Genomic DNA, 23,331 nt, shown 5'->3' with positions numbered 1-23,331 from the left:
TTCTAGTCTCCTACAATGGTACGTCAAGCTTCTGAGAAATTGTCGGTGAACTTCAAATTGTATGGGTGAAACCTTGCAAATAAGCTCTTGTAAATAAACGTTGCAAATAAAAAGAACTCTCATAAGCTTCTGAGAAATATGGTCGATGAACTTCAAATTAGAGGTCCCCAACATTGATACCTGCCAAATATAGTGTAATTGAGAGAGTTGAGAATGTAGAACAAGAAGAACAAGATAGGTTTTGCAGAGAATTCAAATCTGCCAATTGAATTACTTACTTGGTGAAGGGTTAGATATACAAGTATACAAGGTGATTATTAGTTACAAACAATGCACAAGACATGGAGGGAAACATGGAGAGTTTCCATCCCTAAAACAAGGAAAAAGAAAACAAGGAAAAGTAACAAGGTGGTAGACAAGCCATTTAGGGATGTCTATGTTTTGTCTTTGTCTTTACTAACAATACCTGCCCATAAAACAAGACAGAATCAAAGAATGGCATGGCCAACGGTTATCCCAAGTGATTAGAGGTCCCCAACTTTAAATTGTCGGTAAATGACAACTGTTATTCCAATTGCTCATGGCAAAATTTAAGACCCCTCCAGAAATTAAAGGCAAAGAAAAGATCATGCACAGAGCTTTACCTTCATGTGTTTTCTGATACATTATGTGTTCAGGTTCAGCATCCGATTTTGAAATCCTGTTTCTTCTCACCGCTATTCAATATGGATGTTAACCAAAGTGCTTTCTGTTTCCATACCTCAGCTCAGCAAGATACTTCTAAATGCAAAGAAAAAGAAATTAGAAGGTGTTTCAATCATCAGGAAATCTGAAAAGAAAATATTATTGATAAAATTCTTCGAGAAGAAATCATGTGGAATACTTTTAATAAATGTACGCATGCATTTACTGGATTCTCAAATTTGAAAACACCTCTGAAAGTCAAAAGAGCACCAAATAAACAACAATAGAGGAATGTGTCAATCCAGATACTCCAGGTGAACCTTTCCATCTCCCCTCGTTGTGACAATCGCTTTTGTAGAAAAACAAAAGTCTATGAACAATGGTAAACCCTACCCTGGAAATGACACGTAAAGGAACCTTGCAAATGAAAAGCTTTCCAAGAGAAGGTGTTGTCCTGCAAAAAGAGTATTAATTATTCAGCATTTGAGACTTACTATAGGATATAAGTTGTGAAGAAATTGAGTAAATAGAAGGAGAGAATTTATTGAGCAAAATAATAATAGAAATCAGATTGAGTTTTTGTGTGTTTTTCTGGAAAATCATTTTGATCAGAAAATAGCATATGAGACCAGTAAAAGCAGCAGTGACAAACAAAAAGCTGTGAGTATAAAATTTTGATCCAATGGCTGAAATTATTTAACCATTATGGGAATGCGAGCTTCAATCTCCTGAATGCATACAATCTCTTGAAATGTTTCCTAGCTCAATAGTAACTGAAGATTCGATTATTGACAGAGTATGCCTACGGTGTGGGAAAAGTGCTGAACAACAGAAAGCATGATCTGGGAAGAAGCATTCGATCAAAATGCTATGTATTTTGGCAACTGTAAAAGTTAATTGGATGCAAAATTGATGGCAAATTTGGGGCAATTCAACAAATTTGTGGACATAAAAAGTATTTCGGTTTATTTGGACAGTGAATTTCAGTTTTTTTTATTGAATTAGAAGAAAAGCAGTTAAAGCGGTTATTTGAAATACATACCTGACCTGAGTCTGATTTGAGAGTTGAGAGTGAAATATCCAAAAGCAATAGAATACTTTGTTTGACTCTATGAGAGAGAGAGAGAGAGAGAGAGAGCTCATATCATATGGACTTCATCATTTATGTCGATGCGAGGAATGTGAGATATCTTGGCCCAAAGGTCTCGTCCTGTCTTATTCTGATACCTTTTCTCCAGGGCAGAACATCTGAAGATCTTCAGATAAGAAAGAGATGGTGGCAGACCCTCTTCTGGCAGGAATTGGAGACTCGGGCAGTCATAAATACATAGCTGTTGAAGAGAAGTGAGGTGTTGAAGTGCCTCTCCTGGCAGGAATTGGAGATTGTCACACCTACCAATTTTTAGAGTTTGAAGAAAAGTAAGGTGTGCAAGTCCCTTTCCATCCAAAGATTTCAGAGTCAAAAGTTCTGCGATGCAGAGAGTGCGAAGAGTGGTAGGGAGCAGCTGTTGCTTTAGCAACATCTCCAATATTTCATCACTTTCCCTGCTACCAATTGTAAAATGTTCAAGGGAGCCAAGTGCTTGCAAACCCCAGTTACAGTAGTCTCCCACTGATGAAGATGAAGCCCTCAGTCTCTCACAATTCTTAATGCTAAAATCTTGCAGGTTGGGAGGCAAAACCCCATCTTCTGCAATTGACTCCAGATTTGGAAGATTGCTTATATTCAAAGTTCCAAGGGCTGTGAGGGTGTGAATGTGTTCAGGTAATAACTTCAACTTCTCGCATCCAAAGAATTCCAATCGAGTCAGGTTGGGAGTGGGCAATCCTCCCTCAGGAAAACACACCAGATTTGGACAATTATAGACATGCAGGCTATTTAGATGACTGAGAACCGCTCCTTCTTCAATCAAGCAAAGCGATTCCAGATTGTCACAATTACCAATATCAAGTGTCGTCAATTTGGGAAAAATGCCCAAGGGGAAGGACCTCATTGAATCACAACTATTATGTATAAACAAATAGTCGAGTGATGTTAATTTGGCCAACATCTCTTGAGGTACGAATTCTAATATCCTACAACTAACTATTATAAGTGATGTCAACGAAGTGGGTAGGCCATCTTCAGGGAACGACAACAGCGTTGGACAATTCCAGAGAGTCAATCTTTGAAGACGATTGATGTTGGGCAAGCACTGTATGTCATCAAAATCAGCTCCTGGAGACGAGGAAAGTCTGGACCTCTACTTCCACTTGGTACCCATTCCTCCCACTCTGCCATTTCCTTAAACTCCAGCTTCTCCAGTGATTGAAATGGCTGAATTAGAGACGCTCCATTTCTGCCGTAGAACTCAACACAAATTGTCTTAACAAAGTTCATCCTTTCTATATAGAGCTCTTTGAGAGCAGGTAGCCCCCCAACTGGTGGCAGCGACCAACAATATTTACAATCTCTAAGACGCATGACTTGTATGTTAGAGAAGCATGAGTCTCCTACCCAATTCGGGAAGTTGGTTCCACCGTAGAATTGGATGGTCAGTTTCTCCAAACTAATTGAAGGCTGGAGCTTGTCAAGTACATCTCTCACTTTTTCGGAATCATCTGAGTCTTCAACGCCCCATCTGAACTTTAACTCCTTCAGATCCTTCTTATTCTTCAAATTGGCTTGCACGACATCCTTAGCATCAACTACATTTTGCAGTTTTAGAATTGAAATTTTTCCTCGAAGATGTGGAAGCTCCCCCAATTCCCCAATGGTCGACCCAGTAGATTTCCCCACAATAAAAGCAGTCAACGTTCTCAAACTTTTTAGTCTACTCATTTGTGCTGGCATCTCTGCAATTTTAGTTCCACTCACATCAAGATGATGCAAACTAATTAATTCCCACAGGTCTACGGGCAATTTAGCAAGAGATGCACAACCTCCCAGCATTAATTTCTGTAAATTTATCAATTTTCTCAAGTCTGCAGGTAATTCAACAAGAGAGGAACAATTTGACAATAGTAACGTCTGCAAATTGTAAAAACGGCAAAGTACACAAGGTAACCTTTTAATTGCAGTATAGGAGAGATCCAAATAGCGTAAGTGAATGAGATTTTTAATAGAATCAGGTAAATCAGTGACATTCCTGTAACCTGACAATGATAACACCCGTAAACATCTGTGCGATGGCAACAAATCTTGTACAAACTGTTTACTTAGATAATACTGTTGATAAGTATTTGAATAGGCGGGTAGGAAGGTCCGCAAACACTTAGCCCCCTTTAATGGCTCAAATTTAAGAGCAACATTATATTTTCTCCTAGAATATGACAAATGGCGAACTCGTTCTACTTCACGTGATTCCCTACCACCTTCCAACCTGGAACAAAATCCTTTAGACATGAACACAGCCAAGTCATTGATGAGATCATGCATAATGAAACTTGATTTCCCTGACGTTTGAAATAATGATCGGGATAACAGTTCATCAAAATATTCCTTAGCCACCTCTTCCATGTTGTCCCCATTCTCAGCTTGTGGAATTAAACCTTCCGCCATCCAAAGAAAAACAACATCTTCTACCTTGAATTCATAGTCCTTTGGAAAAATTGAACAATAAATAAAGCATCGCTTTAACTTAGCTAGAAGATAATGATAACTCAATCCTAGAGCGGGAAGAATGTCACTTTTCTCGTAAGGTAACTCCCAAATACTGTTGTTTAGTACTCTGTTCCATACCTCAATGTCTAGCCTGGAACGTAACAGACCGCCAAGTGTTTGTGCAGCTAAAGGCAACCCATTGCACTTTCGTGCAATTTTCTTGCCGATTTCTTCCAAGCTTGGATATGCACTACAACTTACATTTCGAAACGCATGTTTTGCAAGTAATGACCAACAATCTTCATGCGACAATGGTTCCAAGGGTTGAGTAGGAACATTTTGCATGAAAGATGCTACATTTTTGTTCCGTGTTGTTACGATGACTTTACTTCCCCTTGCCCCTGAAGTAAAAGGAGTTTGGAGGCAGTTCCAATCAGTATATTTCTCATTCCAAAGGTCATCCAATACAAACAAAAATTTCTTCCCCCTTAGTTGTTCTCTTAGTTCAACTTGAAGCAAATTGAGATCTGTCGTTTTACAAGGTTTTGAAGTGACTGACTCAAGAAGAGTTTTAGTTACCCTGATAGCATCATAGTCTTCTAAAACACAAGCCCAAGCTTGAAATGTAAAATGCCCTTTCACCTTATCATCATTGTAAAGCATGCGGGCAAGGGTTGTCTTGCCAACCCCACCCATTCCAACAATGGTAATCACGGACACATACTCCTTGCTTGCATCATCAGAGAACAACACTTTTGATAAATTTTCTTTGACTTCATCTCTACCATATACAAAAGGTTCATGAACCAAGGAAGTTGTTGGAGTTCTTTGTGAAACCTTCCTCCCAACAACTTCTGTCAAACCAAGAGCACCTTTCAGTTGTACAAAGTCTTCTAGTTTTCGTAACAACTCTTGTATCTTAACATTCATGCTTTGATAAAACTTATTACGAGAAGTAGGGAGGAAGTTCCACACCTTGTTGGTTAATTTGTCGGCTGTTTGAGCTTCACCTTCCAGCTTGTATCGCAAAGCTTCATAGTTGATCTCATCCAGCAAGTCCTCAGCATCAAAGACTGCATATTTGAGGTCGTCAAGACACTCTCTCACAGCTGGTTTCTCAATTTGCTTCTCCTCTGCATCATCCAGCACTGCGTTCAAGGTCAACAGGGTCCTCTTCAGTTTCATGAGGAGAGGTTGATCAAGTTTCTTGTGCCGAAATAAGTCACTGAACTCGGGTGAAGCAATTCTTTCACAAATCACGTGGATGGAAGCAGAAATAAAGGCCTCTCCGATCAAAGCTCCAGCCATTTTTCTCTTCTTTTCTTTGCAAGGGAATTGGATGAACGTAACTTGGAAATACAGGTAAGGCAGTATGAAAGCTTTTTATGTATTTATCTAAGTTCCGTTGTGTGGCTGTGAGTGAGTGTTTGAGTTTGTTAGCCTAAGTGATCATAATTAACTTATAATTAGCCAGCAATATTAACTTTTTAAAAATCTCTTTCACGTTCAAGGACTATTCTTTTGGGGGGGACAAAATTTTCAAACTTTTCTGTGGCTTCACATGGGGGATGGGGTCCTCATCACCAATCTGTACACGCAAAGTTGGCCATCGCTGAGAAACTTCAAATAGTGTTGGTGTGTGGGACTGTTAGAGGATGACAAGACAACAACAACAATAATTCTACTGTCCGCAAGTGGAACGATGAACCAGACTCCAGTGCCACTTTGTATATCTACGTCTATTAACAGATTTCAAAACGTACAGTAAGCGGTTACCAAAAAAGTAAAAAAGAGTATGATTTAAAAAAAAAGACCATTACAAAGTTGTTAGAGTATTCACAATGGTCATCTCTATATTTGATTTTTCTTCGGTGTTCATATGTATTAAGTGTATATATCAATTGCTTTGAGTGATTTATTTTTAAATGATTCAACGATTGTGAGTTCATGACCCAGTGACATGCTTTTTTTTTTAATTACGGGAATAAATTCGTTATACTCAATAAACTGTAAAATATTAAGGATATAGTGAATAAGGTAGTTTTGTTTTAGGCTTAGTGCCCGTTTGGCATTGCTTATTTGGGGTGATAAGTGATTTTAAAAAAAATTTGAGAAGTCCAGTCCGTTTGGTAAACTGTGAGAAAATCACTTGTTGTTAAAAATTGCTGTGAGAGAAAGCTATAAGGGAAAGCAGCTAATGAGGTGCTTTCATTTTCTAATTATGTAGGAATCAGTTTTGAAGAGGCGCTGTGTTTAATGATTATGCCACAATCATTTTCTGATTAAGAGGAAATCAATACCAATAACACTTTTAACAAAAAATTTACCAAACGCCAAACTGTTTTCCCTCACAGCTGATTTCTCTCACAGCAAATCTGACAGCGATTATTTTTACAGCACATCAATGCCAAAACTGGCCCTTAGTCAATTGTTTTTATATTTTTCTTAAGTTAAGGTCAATGGGTCTTGCAAGGTGCCTCAGGGCCTGCTTAATTTGTATTTGTAATGACTTTTCAACCGGTTTGTTTATTTAACGTGCTTTGTTCTTCATTTCTTCCGAAAAGTAAACAAAGGAGGCTTGTGGTGCAGAGGCTCGAGGGCTGGGATCTGGTGCGGGAGGCTACAGATGGAGACGAGGTACTGGAGAAAGAGGACAAATGGACGATGAAGATTAGGCCGAAGGGATCAAAGGTCAAGGTTGGGGCCTTGAGCTCTCTCAGGCGTGTTGTTGTCAAGCAGAACTTTACTAGAGAGGTCAAGGCTTCTTCCGAAGAGAGCGTCGTTGGAATCGGTGGACGACTTCCTAAAGCGATGTCAGTAGTAGGGCGATGCCGCATATCGTGCCTTGAGGCCCGAATGCAAGCTCAGATCTTCCTCACGGATAGGGCTGACCCGAGGCCCGATTTTATAGGGGGCACAAAATTTTATACCTAGCCTATTTCCTTCTTTGTTGATCGCTATTATTTTTGTTGTTATTGATTTCTTTATTATAAAAATTGATTAATATTTCCTAAGAGAAACTGTTTGACATTCTCAAATGCGGATGAAGATTTAAGTAAATGAAATTAATTAGTTGATAAAAAAAAATGTAATGTTTTGCAGTCTTAGTAATTGGGGCGTAATTTTAATTTTCAATTAGGTAGTCTAAAGGGTGGGCGCGGTGCGGTTTATATGAAGAATGAGTTTATAGAATTTTCTATTATTGTCTACATTGAAAAAGAACTTGCTGATAATATCAATTCATACACAATAACAAAAGATTTCAATTCTCTCAAGGATTATATGGCACAACTTGAAAATGTACAATTTCAATTATGTTGTTGTACATATTCTCATTTTGATACTATGTGTTTTTTTGGGTGCATTTCACATGCATTTTTTTTATTATTATTATGTTAAAGCTTATTGTAAAGTAATCAATGGAGCTATGAACTAGCATGATTTATATACTTTAATATATATTTTATTTTATAGAAAAACAATAAAGTACAAGAAAAATTATCATTAGAATTTAAGCCAATAACTTTAGCTAGCCCACCAGTTGAAAAATTCCTAGTTCCCCCCTTGCACATAATGAATGGGTAATTCGGTCTGCATGGACATCCCTTTGTTCACATGGCATCCTTTTATTAGCGTGTAAATATTTGCTCTCACAGAACAACTTCAACAAAGGGTTACTATTCTTGAGAATATAATTTGCCAAATTGGAGACCGATTTGGAAATGGAGTGGGCACAGAATATCAATTGATAATTCACCTCCACTTTGTGGTGGCACTCAATCTCTATTTTTACATCCCGAATTCCCATTTCATGACTACAATTGATGAATAAAATAAAAATAAATAAATAAAGACAGACTTCAAAATGCTATAATAAGGAACAATATGTGAACTGGAAAATGGTTTCTGAAATGCTCCAAGAGATGCAACTAAAACAACAAGCACAGCTACAACACAAAACTCCGAGACTACACATTTTGAGAAATTCAAATTTCAAGCATATCTTCGAAAATCTTAAGTATGCTTTATTTAAAGTTTTTTCGATATATACATGGTGAAACTATTTTGGTCTAAGTAAATTTTGTTAAACATAGGCTGCCTTCTCCATATACAGTTTCTTGATCAAGTTGGCATAGAGATACTTTACCTTAGATGATTGTTCTTTTTTTTTTTTTTCGGGTTGATAAAATAGATGATTGTTCATTTTGATTACAAGACCAACATGTTTGACTTGTTCCTATAGTTCAAGCTCATGCACGGATAGACAGATACCCAAAAAGAGAGAGGCCTATTATCGTAACCTAAGTAAACAAGGCCCAGTATCTATGGGTGTGCCAGTGGAATATCTGGCCTGGGAACACCCGAAATCAGAAAATATTCAATCATGTATAGAGAATACATTTTGGGCTAGTTTGGCAATGTTCTCTAAGTGGGTTAAAAGCATTTTTGGTTGACATAAGTGCTGATAAGGATGCGAAAGGAGTCAAAAAGGTATTGATCTGCAAACAAACGATCTAAGGATCGAACTTTCATGACACCTTATTAGTATGTGTGTACGTGAAAAATTCCCCTCTCCAAACTCCCAAAGAAGCCATATGTGAAGTGGTATTTAGCTATCAAAAACTACAACTATTATATTGATTCAAGTGGCCAAATTTTAGAATTAGATAGGTGGCATGCACTTGGTTTAGTATTCATCTATCGGATGCACACTTTTAAGCTGTCATTTTGTCCAAGGTAGAGATTGACGGCCAGCATTTAGCGTACAAAACAGGGTTCCAAAGGATTCCACAATCTTGACCAAAAAAAAAAAGGATTCCACAATAAACAAGACAAATCTGATGGGTGTCATGTGAACTCAAACTTGACCACCATCCCCAATCAATCCCAATCAATGGGCTATACTATTACTATAGCACTAGCACAAAAACAAAACCAAGTTGATAATTAGCAGATTGGGGGCTTTGTTTATGTTTTACTACAAAATCTAGCTCAGATTTCATTTGGGTTATTTTTCTTCGGGTCTTCAAGCAAGAAGATATTGTCAAAGGGCTCAATAATTATACACCCCAAAAATCTAGAGCATTGAAAGGCCTAGAGTGAGTGGTAAAACTTGGGTAAAACAAGAATATCATTGTTTTTTATCCCGGCCAATCACGGTATGCGAAATAGAAAAATTATTACGATATCGTGATTTGTCGAAAATAACAAAACAGTGCTATCTCCAAACAATATAGATTCAATATTTATTATGACCAAAACCAGATAAACTACCAAATGATAGCTGAAAACTGATAATACTGCATTCCAACGGAAAAAAACTTGCCTGCACCGGGTACAGTCCTATCCCCCTCCAATCGCAGCCCGCCATGTGTCCAATTTTGTCAGAAAATGGACAAGTGGCGGGCTGCGAGTGGAGGGGAGTCCTATCCCGGTGCAGGAAAGTTTTTCTCCTGCTTTTGACCTCATTTCAGCTTTTCACATCAATATCCAGGCTTCATTCAATTTCAGCCGTATCTTGGATTCTACTCAACCTTACAAAAGTGATTGGTTTTGGGAAGCAGAGTTCTGCAAACTGCTACGCCGCCTAAACAAGGCCTGAACAGTCTGAGGCCAAAAGGAAAAGACTGGTATTGGTAATGGTGAAGAGAAAGGAGTTTCTTTTTAGAAGTAAAAGAGGTTTCCATATTTGGTGAAGCTTGTCAGCGTCACTTTTTTCTTCAGACTTTCCTTGTTAACCTTAATAATCTCCAAAAATTTGGTCTACTCGCAAGCAAACCAACGCCCCCCCTCCCACCGCCGCGCGCCTCTCTCTCTCTCTCTCTCTCTCTCTCTCTCTCTCAAATCCTAGATATTTAGATATTTGTTTTTTTCTTTCATATTTTTTATGGCATGGAAGACTTTAGAGTAAACTATATGTATTATGTAAATTAAGATGTTTTATGCCCATGAGGGTTTATACTTATAGCAACTCCATGCAAACTAACAAATGTTCGAGGCAAAGGTAATTTGTTATCCTATGTGACACTTTGCCTTGAATATTTTCCAAGTAATATTGATTTGGATTAATTAGTATTTTAAAAGTTGATAATGCAATATTCTAAACTACCAGAAAGAGGAATTCAAACTCATGTACAATAGGGGCGGAGCTAGAATTGTAAAGTTTGAAGGGCTAAAGTAGAAAATACAAATATAAAAAACAATTAAGTATTCAACAATTACATATTTAGAGCTAAACATTTTTAATTTAGTCATGTTTAAATCGCGCTAGAGGAAGGGCCAGGGCCGGCCACTCAAGGCCTATATCTTAATTTTTGTTTTGTTTAGAGAAAGAATCCGTGATTCTAGGTCCCAATGCTGTATATGCTGTCTCCTATAAGCCTATTCCTATTTCATAATGCTTTTGTTGGCATACTGAAATAGCTTCAACTCTTATAGGTCAAAGTTTTGTTTTACTAATCTCCTCCCATTTCAAGAAATGATTAATGAGGAGCTCTTCTTCTTCTTGCTCATCCTAAGTGGTCTCCTACACATAAGATATGCAATCTTGTCATCAACAGCGGATTGTTCCACATACGTTCTTGTGAGAATCCGACGGGATGTGCATATGGTAATTTTATTGTAATGCTATAATATAATAGCACCACTCTTCAAATTGCAAGTATTCTAATTAGTACTTCTTTTCTTGATGACAATAACATTTTCTATTTTCACTTAAATTTTTCGAGGAAATTTGAGGAAATTTGGCTCCTATATATTCAAATTAATCATGTTTTTCCTTTATTAATTATTTTTTAAAGCAAACTCAATTTATAATTTTTTTAATACCAACGATAATAAATGTAGAGAAATTCGAACAAAAGACTTGAAGTGCATCGGTAACTGATGGAAATGTTTGAATTGTCTATAGACACAATAAACGCAATGCATTGAATAATATTGAAGGTCGCATAATTCTCTTTCTCAATATGAAATTATGTCCTTGGATCAATTCGTATATGTCGTGGCTACCAACTATCTTACTTATAAGCTACTTAATTTCAAAATTAATTATAAAGATGATGATTCCTTTGGCTTGGCTTGAAAAATAACATCCCATCTTTCCCTATAGCCGCCCTATCATTTGATAAATAATAGTTTTTTTATGTCCAAAACTATGGCATTTTTGGACATCATAGCACAAGCATCATGGCTTAGCTTTAATAGGGATAAATACCTACGAGCACTGATGTGCTTAGCACGATGACAAGCGGTGCGGCCTCCTTTATCATTACTCTTTTTATATATACACACTTATCATTAGGTTTTAAATGTGTCAACGGATCGAGCCCAGTAAAAAAGAATCTTAATATAATTTGCAAATGAGTGATGTCAAGTTCGAACCTTCATGACACCTTAGCAATGTGTGTGTGAGAAAACCGTCATCCTCCATCCTAACTTTAGGCTTTAGCCACACACAAAAATATATCTAGGCTTAATGTTCTCTTATAAAATATCGAACTCTAAACCCTTCAAAATATCCTTAGTATTTAAAATTGAAAGATCAAGATTTCAACAAGGAGCAAGAAAATTGAATAAGATGATGATGATGATGATGATGGTATGATGATCTATACAATAGTTCAGAAAAAGAATATGAAATTGGAGTTGTTAGATAAAAAAGAAGGAGATATCAACTGGAAGTTGGACTAAAGCACAAGGATCACTACTTTTTCTTCCAAATATTATTACAACTTGAAATGAATGGTGGCCTGCCTTGTTAAGGGTAGACAGAAAAATTGAATGAAGCATGGTCCATGACCTAGCTTAAATTCTTGTTCTCTGTATATTGTCTCTTTCCTTAGATGTGTCCCAATCAACCATGCACAGAGTCGCAGACAAAGTCTATTTTGTATGTGACGGCAACCACCCCGGAGGGAGACCACTCTATAAACATGGTACACATCAACCCAATAAGCAACTTAATTTTGGTGCTGTCATGGGCTGTGTGTACGTGTGTGATCCCTATCATCATCATCAATTCATTATACTAATTGTGCATGTTGTAGCAATTATGTCCCCCAATCCCAAAGCTATTGGACACCCACCCAAACCCCAAAATTCCCAAACCCTTTCCAAGCTCCAAGCTCCAAGCTCCAATTTCCAGATGAGTGACCGAGTAGTATAGACCATTTGACCTAGAATTAGGCCAGTTTAGAATTTATTGAGGGGTGTCCCTTGAATTGTAGGAGTTGATGGGGATGATAAAGTTGACACCTAATTATATTACACCCACACATAATAGTAATTTTGTAGTATTTTTGACTTCTTATTATTATCATTTGACAAAGTCGCATTTTAAATTAATCTAATATATAAAAAGAGGGATCAAGCTCAAGTACAATGGGGCAGGACGAGCTGCCTTGACTTGGCCACATATGCTATTTACTTATTATTTTTAGAATACATTGTTATTAGTGTTGATGAAGGGCTACAGAATTGAAGTTGTGTTCTCATCTTTCCTCAACCCTCTTCTAGCCTTCATGTTTTATACTTGCACAACATTCTCAACTTTTTACGTTGCATAACATTGATATCCCCCATCCAAAACGTATGGAATTTTTTAAACATGAATTTCCTATTTCCCATGACACTAGTTGACCTTCAAGTATAGGTTTATTTTTTTTTATACAAACGATATTCTATTTTAATCTAATCTATTCGAACTCAAGTGCAAAGTGGGGAACACATCTGTTCTATTTAACTTATTCTAAACTACCCTAATGAACATGGAGGGGGACCGCACTCGGTGCATTCGAGCGAGCAACTGCTTTGATTAACTAGCCTTACCCGCATATGCCACTGTTATATTATAAATTAAACCATTTGTGTTAAAATGAAAACCAAATAAGATAACTTTGAGCTTATGATACACAAGACTTGAATTAGCTAGAATCGTGACAAACATAACATATGATGCATATCCATAAACTACTATTTAACGTGCAAATTAGTTCATTATATCTATGTATAACTATACTTAATTAATATTTTATAGGGGAAATGATTAGAATAGAATGGAAATTGATGATAAGCATGCACATCGAATGTTCTTTAGAATAGAATAATAGAATCATAGAATAGAGATTTGAGATTTGGTTGTGCTTTTGTTGTGTGGACCCATCTTCATCATCATGTACTAATCAGTGGTGACTTGTCTGAAAACGGACAAGTGTCATCTTTAAATCCAGCAGGCAAAAACTTTTTTGGTGGGTCCCATGGATTTAGGGTGTGAGGCTTTGACCTCCTCTTTCTCTTCTCAAGTCTGTATTAGAAAGCAGGCTGCACGATTGCGACCCTGGGACGCGCTGCACAGTTAAATAATTCAATGCCCATTAAGACCCTTTTTAAGACTCATCTCCTACTTGTTAATTCATTTTCATTTCATGGCTATCAGCCTATTAGTTTTATTTCTATCAACAAAAAAAACACAACATTCGTTTTCATTTTTGCCCTTCTTTTTGTATATTTTGTATTTGGTTCCCTTATTTTGTGTTTTGTTGTTTATTTTAACTGGGAATATTTTTGCTCATCACTTTAATCCAAGGTGAATGCTCACTATCATTCTCAACACTTGACACATGTCCATAAGCATAACAATGGTTATATAAATTAAAGTAAAAAGTTAACCATGGTTATGCCTCTGGACACGTGTAGGGGTGGGCATCTCATCCGAATTATCCGTGTACCGACCGTACCACACTGACGGTTTGGTTTGGTTTGGTTAAATAATTATTTTTTAATTTTAATTATTCCGATCCGATCCGTACCGAAATGTTTGGGTTGGTTAACGAAAATAATATTCCTAACCCGACGGAAATCCATACCGATCCGATATTTATACTTATTTTATTATTTAAATACAAAACAAGAAACCAAAGGTAAATACAATCAACATTTTGTATCACTCCTTTATCACTACTGTATCACTCATTTATCACTTCTTTATCACCATTGTATCACTACTTTATCACTTTGTATCACTTCTTTATCACCCGGGTACTGTAGCACTTTTTGGTCAGAGAGGAATTTATGAACTTCCTTTGTTTTCCAGTTTCGACCTTTGTCTCGTTTTTTACCTGTAACTTTCCAACTGTTGATCCAAATTTTATGTTCTTTATATGGTTGGATTCAGCATGAAAAACTAAAGAACATAATGCGGAAAAAATGTCAAAATCATTTACATAAATGTAGAGAATTCAATAAAAAGAACACTTAAATGTTCAAACAAAAAACACAAGTGGCTCCCAGTACATCTTGAGTACATCTTGAATGATATAGTGACTAAGTTATTTGATTTCATACTTGGATGAATTAGACTATTGGATTGTTATATTTTACAAGGATAATTTGGTGTATTTGTTCAAGAACTTATGCTATGTGAAAGTATTATAAATTGTATTTTTATTAGTATGTTTTATTACGGTACTACCGACGTGCCGGCCAATCCGAACTGAATATTAGGTTAACTGATCCGAAGTCTACCGAAGTCTTTGGTTTGGTTAACGGAAGAGAAAATGGTCTACCGAAGTCTATGGTTTGGTTAACGGAAGAGCCTTCTACCGTTCCGAACCGATCCGTACCCAGGCCTAGACACGTGTCAAGTATTAAGAAGATTGGTGAGGATATATCTTGAGTTAAAATAGTGAGCAAAAATATTTTCATTTAATCTTCCAAATGCATTTCACTTATGCATCGTGAAATTAAATGCTACAATTATTATATCCTCCGTTAGAAAAACTTAAAAGGACTCAATTAATAAGGTGTGCATAACCGTTTGTTTTATTGAATTTTTTTTTTCCAGTTCTTGTGCAAATTTAAAACATATAAACACAAATGATGGTTAGATGAAATGAATGGTCGAGAATTTCCATTTTCATTTTTTCTTAACCTAGTTTACAAATCTTAATCCCTTTTGTATATGCTTGAAGAAGAAAAAAAAGAAGACAAAATACTCTCTCTCTTTTTCCCCAAACTAGACATTTAAAAAAAAATAAAATAGAAAGGACGATCAATTGCATAGAAAGTTAAGTGGGGATACAATCTTGAACAAGCCAAGGGGCTCAAGGTTCAGGGTTTAGCATGCATGTATACTTGGAGCAAACCTAAATTTCAGGCCAAAAACTTCAGTACCTAAAATTAAGTAACACTTTTGTTTTTCTTTCATAAGTAAATAATATACTCTCCATTTAACATATATTCTCTTCCCAATAGAGTGTTTGTTTTGGTGTTTACGAAAATAGCAATAACAAAACAATACATTATTTACCTAAATTCAAATTGATAAGTATGATAATATGCGCAATTAAAAACTATTAGAAAAATTTAATTACACAATAGTATGCTTTACATGCTAATTGTAACAAAATGACGAGTTTTAAAACAATTAAGAGTAGAAATAACATCCAAAATGCTACACATCCAACTTTATTTAGAGACATCAATGTTCCATTTGTTCAATAACTTGTTGCCTTAGTTTTCAATGACAACGAACTACATGCAGTTGCAAAATTAGGTACCAATGAGTGCTATCTATTAGCAGCCTTAAGATTCAATCCAATAATGGTTATTAGATAGGAACTTTGGTGACTAGTATTGGATTGGATTGGAAATGAAGGTAGGGGTGAATGACTTTCAATGTTGGGGGAATTAGGAAGGATTAGTTATAAGGTATTGTTATCCCACCATTTTGTGAGGATTACATGGGATAAATTTTCTTCGTGAGTAATCCATCTTCTACCTTCAACTTGGTTTAAAAAAAGAAGAATCATTTCTTCCTTAAATATGCTTTAAATATAGCGAGTGTCCAGTCCAATCCAATCCAATATTAGTCACCAAACATGACATTAGTTTTTTTTTTTTCTCTCGTCTGTCTTTGAGAAACAAAAAGATAGACTCTTAGTTAAAAACATATAGTAGAGTTAAATACGTTCAACCACTTGAGCTACAAAATACTTGATCTTAATGAACTACTTTTGGTCTGAATCTTATCAAACGAACGACGGTAAATTGTAAGGTCAATTTGTGGTATAAATAATTCACCTTTAGTGTGAATCGAACACAAGACCAAGGGTATAAGGATACTACATGTTGTTTTAGCCATCAAGATCTTAACCAACTATTTTTGGTCTGAATTTTAGTAAAGTAATGATGGTAAATTGTAAGGTCAGGTTGCGGTTAGAAATAATAATTCACCTTTTTTGTCCTAAAGGTATGATGTAATCATGTTGGGTAGAGCATAAGAGGTTAGTTTCTGAAATTGTGAGTAGTTAAGAATTATATGAAAAGGAAAGGACACCATTGCAAAAGCAGCTGTGCTGAAAATGGTGTTGAGGCAAAAAAGAAACAAAAAACAAAAAACAAATTGGTAATTATTTAAAAATTAAAACCAAAACTAAAATTAGTAGTGGTGTTTGGGGTTTAGTCTGATTGAGACACTAAATATGGCAGACATTTCACCACCATCATTCTTTTCTCCCCTCCAACTGTTTGGTCTTCTAGCGGTTCTCGGAGCTAAAACCGGAATCAAAGACCAATGTGTTGAATCCTTTGTTCAGACCCAGCAGAGCAGGAAAAGAAAAAAAAGGAGAAAAAAGGAAAAGAAAGAAAAAAACACCAGAAACAGAGAAAAAGCCAGTCATTGGTACCAATCAAACCTTTTTGCTTTCCCCATCAATCAAATAGTTCGAATTTTTTCTGGGTTTTTTTTAAAAAAAAATTTCGAAATCTGAAATACCGACATCACAAAACCAGAAAAACCCACAAAAAACAAAACCCAGATTTGCAATTTTGTTTTTTGTTTTGTATCGATTCCCTCCACGTTCTTCTTTCTTCTGGGTTTGTTCCATCCAGGAATGGTTACTTTGCTCTGCTTTTGAAGCACGTACATTGTCTGTAAAAGAGATAAAGAGAGCAAAAGAGAGGGGGAGAGAGGGGTTTTGATCTGGGATTAATGAGCCAAGAGGAATGTGAGGAAGGTGAAGAGATAGAGGTAGCTAACCAGAGGCTGGTTTTAGAGAGATAATGAGCAAAGAGTTCAGATTCATTTTGAAGGCCTGCAAAGCAACTGTGCGCAAAACACATACTGGTGGAAAGAAAAGGGCCAACCCTTTATTCACAACAATGTCTGTAGCCCCTGCAGATGATGAGCCTGGTGAAATCGGCCATGCTGAGAAGGTCCTCTCCAATGGTGACTTCTATACAGGCCAATGGGTTGATAACTATGCGCATGGCCAAGGCAAGTACTTGTGGACAGATGGGTGTATGTATGTTGGTGAATGGCAGAAGGGCAAGACAGCAGGGAAAGGAAAGTTTAGTTGGCCTTCTGGTGCCACTTATGAAGGTGAATTCAAGAATGGGTATATGGATGGTAAAGGGACTTATACAGGTGCTGCAGGAGACACCTACAGAGGTTCATGGGTTATGAATTTGAGATATGGTCAAGGGACTAAGAGCTTTGTCAATGGGGATTACTATGAGGGTGAATGGCGCCGCGGATTGCAGGACGGTCAAGGGCGGTATCAATGGAAAAATGGGAACCATTATATTGGTCAATTGAAGCATGGAATGATTCATGGGAATGGAACTATGTTTTGGCGCAATGGGAATAGGTATGATGGGTCTTGGGAAGAAGGTTTACCTAAAGGAAATGGCACATTTCGGTGGGCTGATGGGAGTTTCTATGTGGGGGTTTGGAGTAAGGACTCAAAAGAGCAGAACGGGACTTATTACCCAGCAGGGTCCTCTGGTGGTAATGTGGATTGGGATCCTCAGGAGGTGTTTGCAGTGGACTTGAATGATTGTAAGGTATGTTCGGTTGAAACTATTTCGACTTTCCCTTCACAGAAGATGCTGAATTGGCCTGGAATGGAAGGGGAGTTCCCGAACAAGCAGGTTATTTATAAGAATGGAAACGAAGGGAATGCGAGGCCTAGGAGACCTACGGATGCGAGGGTGAGTAATTATAGTAGGGGATCCAATGGAGATAACATGTTTGATGGAATTGATAGGAGTTCAAGAGATGGTAGTGGAGCATTTGGGAATCTTGAGTTCGAAGGTTCGGTTGCCAAGGGGAATAGACAACAGCACTTTAAAGTTCAGCCAATGAAGAAACAGGGGATAACAATATCCAAAGGGCATAAGAACTATGAACTTATGCTTAATCTGCAGTTGGGGATCAGGTATTCATGATTTGTTGGTTGTTTTCTGCTCTTCATCCTCCCCCTGTTCTGTTTTATCATGGCTTTTTTTGCCTTTCTTGGTACACTTTTTGTTCTTCCTATGCTTTTGATTCTAATCTTTTGACCTGCAAGTAAATCTTTGAGATAAAAAAAGTTGAACGAGAAGCCTTGGAAATGTACCATGAAAGAATGAGAGGGAGTATTTCCTTCAAAAACAGTTGCGTCAAATGTGTTTTCGGATCTTTTGGTTGTTTTGTATCAGTCCTTATTGTGCAACAAAGCTTAAATCTAAGCTTTTAGTTGCTTGGTACCCCTTTGACTCATCCTTAATTCTTATTCATCTCTTTTAAGGCGTCCCAGCTTAGCTTATGATGATCTCCTCCATTCAGGTTCATGTTTTAGATTTTCATGCTATGTACATCTTTTTAATGTTCTAAAGGCTTCTTAGAGCTCTCTTAGTAAAAAAGAAATCTGAGAAAAGCCTTTGAAATTTCTCTGAATATGGGAAATTACAAGCTACATAGTTTCTTTCACCAACTGCTTAAATCATTAGGTCAATTTACAAGTTTGTGAGACCAATATGGCAGAAAAGAAGGCGAGACCAACATTAGATTATGTTATACTTACACTCCTTTTTACAATTAAGGAAAATGGAAAACATTTATATGGTCTTGGAAGTGATCCCCAGGGGTAACCCTGGAGGGCAATCATCTTTGCTTCTGCTAGGGTGGCATGGTTCTATCGGTGGAAACCTGCTACTCTACCAAGCAAATATGATCCTGGGAGGATTTAATTATTAATTTTTTACAACTCAACATCTACAGTTTTTAAATATTTTGTTTAATATATGAGTTTCTGGTATGGCAAAATTGACAATTTCAACTTCTTTCCTCTCATGAAGTGAAAAGGTTTCCACTAAGAATATGAAATTTAGAAGTTTATATTCATGAGATAACTCTTCATTGCATGTAATTGGTTTCTTGTGCCATAGCACAGACATTCTGTTGGAAGGCCTGCTCCAACTACATCTCTTGACCTGAAGACTTCAGCATTTGATCCAAGGGAAAAAGTATGGACAAAATTTCCCCCAGAAGGATCCAAGTATACTCCACCCCACCAGTCATGTGACTTCAAATGGAAGGATTACTGTCCTGTGGTTTTCAGGTAAAGACCTGCAAATGTTTCTTTTGTAATGGATCATCTTTCTCTATCTAAGTAATTTAGTAGTGTGGTAAAATAGTTGTTGGATTTTGTATAATACAATTCTGAAACTACCATCTCTGTGACACAAAGAGTTTCATAATTAACTCATAGTTTCTTACAGATATATGACTTTGTCAAAATCAGGGCTGCTAAACAGTGACATGTTTCATCATACAAGCACACTACTAGCATATCGTTTCTTTACATTCAAAATCTCGGTTGGTTCTGATTGAAGCATACATGGGTTACTGATTCGTCCTATTTACCCCTCAGGACTCTCAGGAAATTGTTTAAGGTAGATCCAGCAGATTACATGATATCAATATGTGGAAATGACGCCCTTCGAGAGCTCTCATCCCCTGGGAAGAGTGGAAGCTTCTTTTACTTAACCAATGATGACCGGTACATGATAAAGACCATGAAGAAGGCGGAAGTAAAAGTAAGTTTTATCTCTTCCCTTTTCCCCTTTCCCCCCACTTCCTGCTTTGCCCCCACCAACCCCGCCCCCAAGATTTATATTGACTATTTGTGCCAAAACTTGCAGTTATAACCATATTCTGTCCCTTCAATTAAGATTTAAAATTATCAAATTTAGCTGACAAATGTTGTGATTCTTGAATTAATCCATAACGAATAAGAGTCTGTACTTTGTACTGCTTTCTACTTCTGAAATTCATGTCTGTGGCATTCTGCAATTCCAAAGTTAGCACTGAATTATGTTGCTGCCGCTACTATTTACATTAATCATGACATCCTTCCCAATTAATACCCGAGTGAATTCTGAGTTCATCCTTTAAGTTTCCACACCATATAATGTGCTGATCTCCATTAGCCAACACTGTTACAGGTGCTTCTGAGAATGCTTCCAGCTTACTATAATCATGTTCGAGCCTTTGAGAATACTCTGGTCACCAAATTTTACGGTCTTCACTGTGTAAAATTAACAGGGACTGCCCAAAAGAAGGTAATGTTCTTTGGTATTTAACCTTAATTGAGTTATCAACTTCTGATTATGAACTTCATGAAATTCCAGGTGCGATTTGTCATTATGGGGAATTTATTTTGCTCCGAGTATGCCATTCATAGGCGGTTTGATTTAAAAGGCTCTTCCCTTGGCCGTACAACCGATAAACCTGAGTCCGAAGTTGATGCAACAACGACTCTTAAAGACCTTGATCTTAATTATGTATTTAGGTTGCAGAAGGTTTGGTTTCAAGAGTTCTGCAGGTATAGTTTTATTTTTCCTCTGTCTATCATCTGTCTGTCTGTCTCTCGCTCTCTTTCCTTTGCTGGTTGGGAACTTGTGTTCTAAGTCTCTTCTCCATGATTGTTTTGGTCTACTGTATAAACTTTTTTTGGTTAGGAAGAGGAATAAAAAATATATGGACGTTCCCTTTCCTTCATTATAGTGTTAAAACTGCGTAGGAATAGCTAGAGTCACCATCATAGCTCATAAGGTTGATGCATATTATGCAACCTCAATATCATTTCTCTCATAATGAATATTCTCAATGGTAGGAACTTGATGAGCAAAAAATAGTTCCTCAGTCAGATTATACTTTCCACTATTATGCAAAATCATGCATGTTGAAAAAGAGTTCCTTGGCCTTAAACTAGCTGCTAAAGCTCATTCTTCAGAATTTTTGCAGTTTTGGTTCTTTGTCAAAACTCGAAAGTAACTAATGCCTGACTTTAGGAAAAAGGAGTGGTTGATTGAGGATGAGTGTAAGATGCTAAGCACTTTTGAGCAAACATTCAGGTCATAGTCAGAACTTATGCTAACCTTTTGACAGTTTAATTCTCTCTCTTTTTTCTTTGTCTCCTAACATTATCACTCCATGTATGCACGTGTACCTATGCAGTCCATTGAGCTTAGAAACTCAATTTAGCAAAGCTGATTAAGTTATTAAGCTTAGGCTTTGTATCTTGTTGTACATTAAGCATATCTATATAAAAAAAGCATAATGTCTGAATAAATAAAATGATAACAATTTCCATAAAACCTGAGCCTGATTTATGTTGGGGAACTGATTCCTAATAGTTTAACATACAGGGGGAAAAGCCCTCATTTTGGTAGTACCCCTTCCTTTATAAGGTTTGAGTTTGCATTAGATTCATACACTTTGAATGCTATGTCCATATGCGAGAATGTATGGTACATTAGAAGTTAGATATGGAGGATTTTGCAGTAATATTTTAGTCTAGTTTCTCTTTTTTAAGTTAAAAGTATACCTTGATGCAGGCAAGTGGACAGAGATTGCGACTTTCTTGAACACGAAAGAATAATGGACTACAGTCTCCTGGTTGGTCTTCACTTCCAAGAAGCTTCATGCAGGGAACCCCCCACACCAGACCGAACCTCTGGAGTTCGCACTCCTACTGGTTATTTCTAGCTCATTTCTTCAATTACTTGGCCAGCTCATAAATTCAAAGCGAACCCTTTCTGACACATGATTTATGTTCTGATCTTGCAGGAAATGCTGACCCTGACAATGAAGGGGCCCCTCGCCTTTCTAAAGTCGACATGGATAGGCTTCTTTCTGACTCGAACCGGTAGGAATGAATCCATTAACACTGTGCTGACTTTCATCTTTTGAAGAACTCCCTAGTAGTAATTATACCTGATTCATATGATTTCGTTGCATTCTTTCAGGTGGTCTTCGATTAGATTAGGTATTAATATGCCTGCATGGGCTGAAAGGACAGTGAGAAGAAGTGATTGTGAGGCTCAGTTGGTTGGAGACCCAACAGGAGAATTATATGATGTCATTCTGTTCTTCGGTATAATTGACATACTACAGGACTATGATATCAGCAAAAAGCTTGAGCATGCATACAAATCATTCCAATATGACCCAACTTCAATCTCTGCTGTTGATCCGAAGCAATACTCAAGACGCTTTCGTGCTTTCATCTTCAGAATTTTTGTAGAAGACACATGACGGTATAATTTGACCCGAGTTTTAACTTGAAGCTGGCAGTCATCCCTGTATAGTTGATCTTTAGCGGAAATGGCAATGCTTACTAAAAGAAAGCATCAGTTTGGTCATTGACATTGTCATTTGAGTTTGAGTAGTGGCTGCCAGGGGAGTATGCTTTGGCATATCTGTTATTGCATTTATTCCCCAGTGTCATAACCCCTTTTAATTTATAGTCACAGATATATGATGTGTTCTGGTTAGAGATTAAAGTTGTGAACAGAGTTTCTCAAGCCTTTTGGAATTGTAAATGAAAAAGAAAACCAAAAGGTGTGGACCTACAGTGGATGTGATTCATTTTGTATAAAAATTTGTTCTTCCCAGGTGAGGTGTCTCTGGGATTTCAACATTGAAAGAGAATGTACAGGAAATTAACGGACAAGCTCTAGTTTATCATGCCTTTGCAATTAGATGGACTCTTTTGTATTATTTTTTTTCAGTTTTTATATTGTTTTGAGATGTGATTCTTTGTGTCATTGCCTAAATCAAGCTACATATCATGATCTCCATTGAAAGGCCAGCAGGTACAAGGTTGGATGAACATGCCGGTGCAAACAAATGAATGACAATCCTAACATTCCTAAACAAGATGTGTTTCTTTCTTAGGCACCTCCTCTAGTAGAGGTTGACAGCCCTTAATTGCCTACTGCATCGCAGCCACTCT

The 23,331-nt window shown here is 37.0% G+C and overlaps 1 protein-coding gene and 1 pseudogene across 2 annotated transcripts; one reads left to right on the top strand and one right to left on the bottom strand.

Annotated features, from left to right (window-relative positions):
• Positions 1–873: 873 nt before the first annotated feature.
• LOC110770834 (putative disease resistance RPP13-like protein 1 pseudogene) lies at positions 874–5,575 on the bottom strand (annotated as a pseudogene). The gene is made up of 2 exons (XR_015833822.1): positions 1,727–5,575; positions 874–1,138 (listed from the first exon to the last, which is right to left on the bottom strand). The product of XR_015833822.1 is annotated as a putative disease resistance RPP13-like protein 1 pseudogene (transcript).
• An 11,164-nt stretch (positions 5,576–16,739) lies between these two features.
• Positions 16,740–23,055, top strand: LOC110765214 (phosphatidylinositol 4-phosphate 5-kinase 6). The gene is made up of 8 exons (XM_021968292.2): positions 16,740–18,486; positions 19,483–19,650; positions 19,963–20,128; positions 20,537–20,653; positions 20,723–20,916; positions 21,932–22,071; positions 22,164–22,242; positions 22,343–23,055. Exons 1-8 carry the CDS (start codon positions 17,330–17,332, stop codon positions 22,629–22,631), a joined length of 2,310 nt encoding a protein of 769 aa, XP_021823984.1. The 5' UTR covers positions 16,740–17,329; the 3' UTR covers positions 22,632–23,055.
• The last annotated feature ends 276 nt before the right edge of the window (positions 23,056–23,331 follow it).

This window comes from Prunus avium, chromosome 2, assembly GCF_965620075.1.
Source record: "Prunus avium chromosome 2, drPruAviu1.hap1.1, whole genome shotgun sequence".
Taxonomy (NCBI): domain Eukaryota; kingdom Viridiplantae; phylum Streptophyta; class Magnoliopsida; order Rosales; family Rosaceae; genus Prunus; species Prunus avium.
The sequence above is the reverse complement of the archived record's forward strand: the minus strand, read 5'-3'. Positions and strand labels throughout refer to the sequence as shown.

Excerpts from the sequence above, each read along its gene's own strand:
- LOC110765214 (XM_021968292.2), top strand. The coding sequence starts at position 17,330 with ATGAGCAAAGAGTTCAGATTCATTTTGAAGGCCTGCAAAGCAACTGTG. Across the intron at positions 19,651-19,962 it reads TACTGTCCTGTGGTTTTCAG|GACTCTCAGGAAATTGTTTA; the intron begins GTAAAGACCTGC and ends TTTACCCCTCAG. Across the intron at positions 20,917-21,931 it reads TGGTTTCAAGAGTTCTGCAG|GCAAGTGGACAGAGATTGCG; the intron begins GTATAGTTTTAT and ends ACCTTGATGCAG.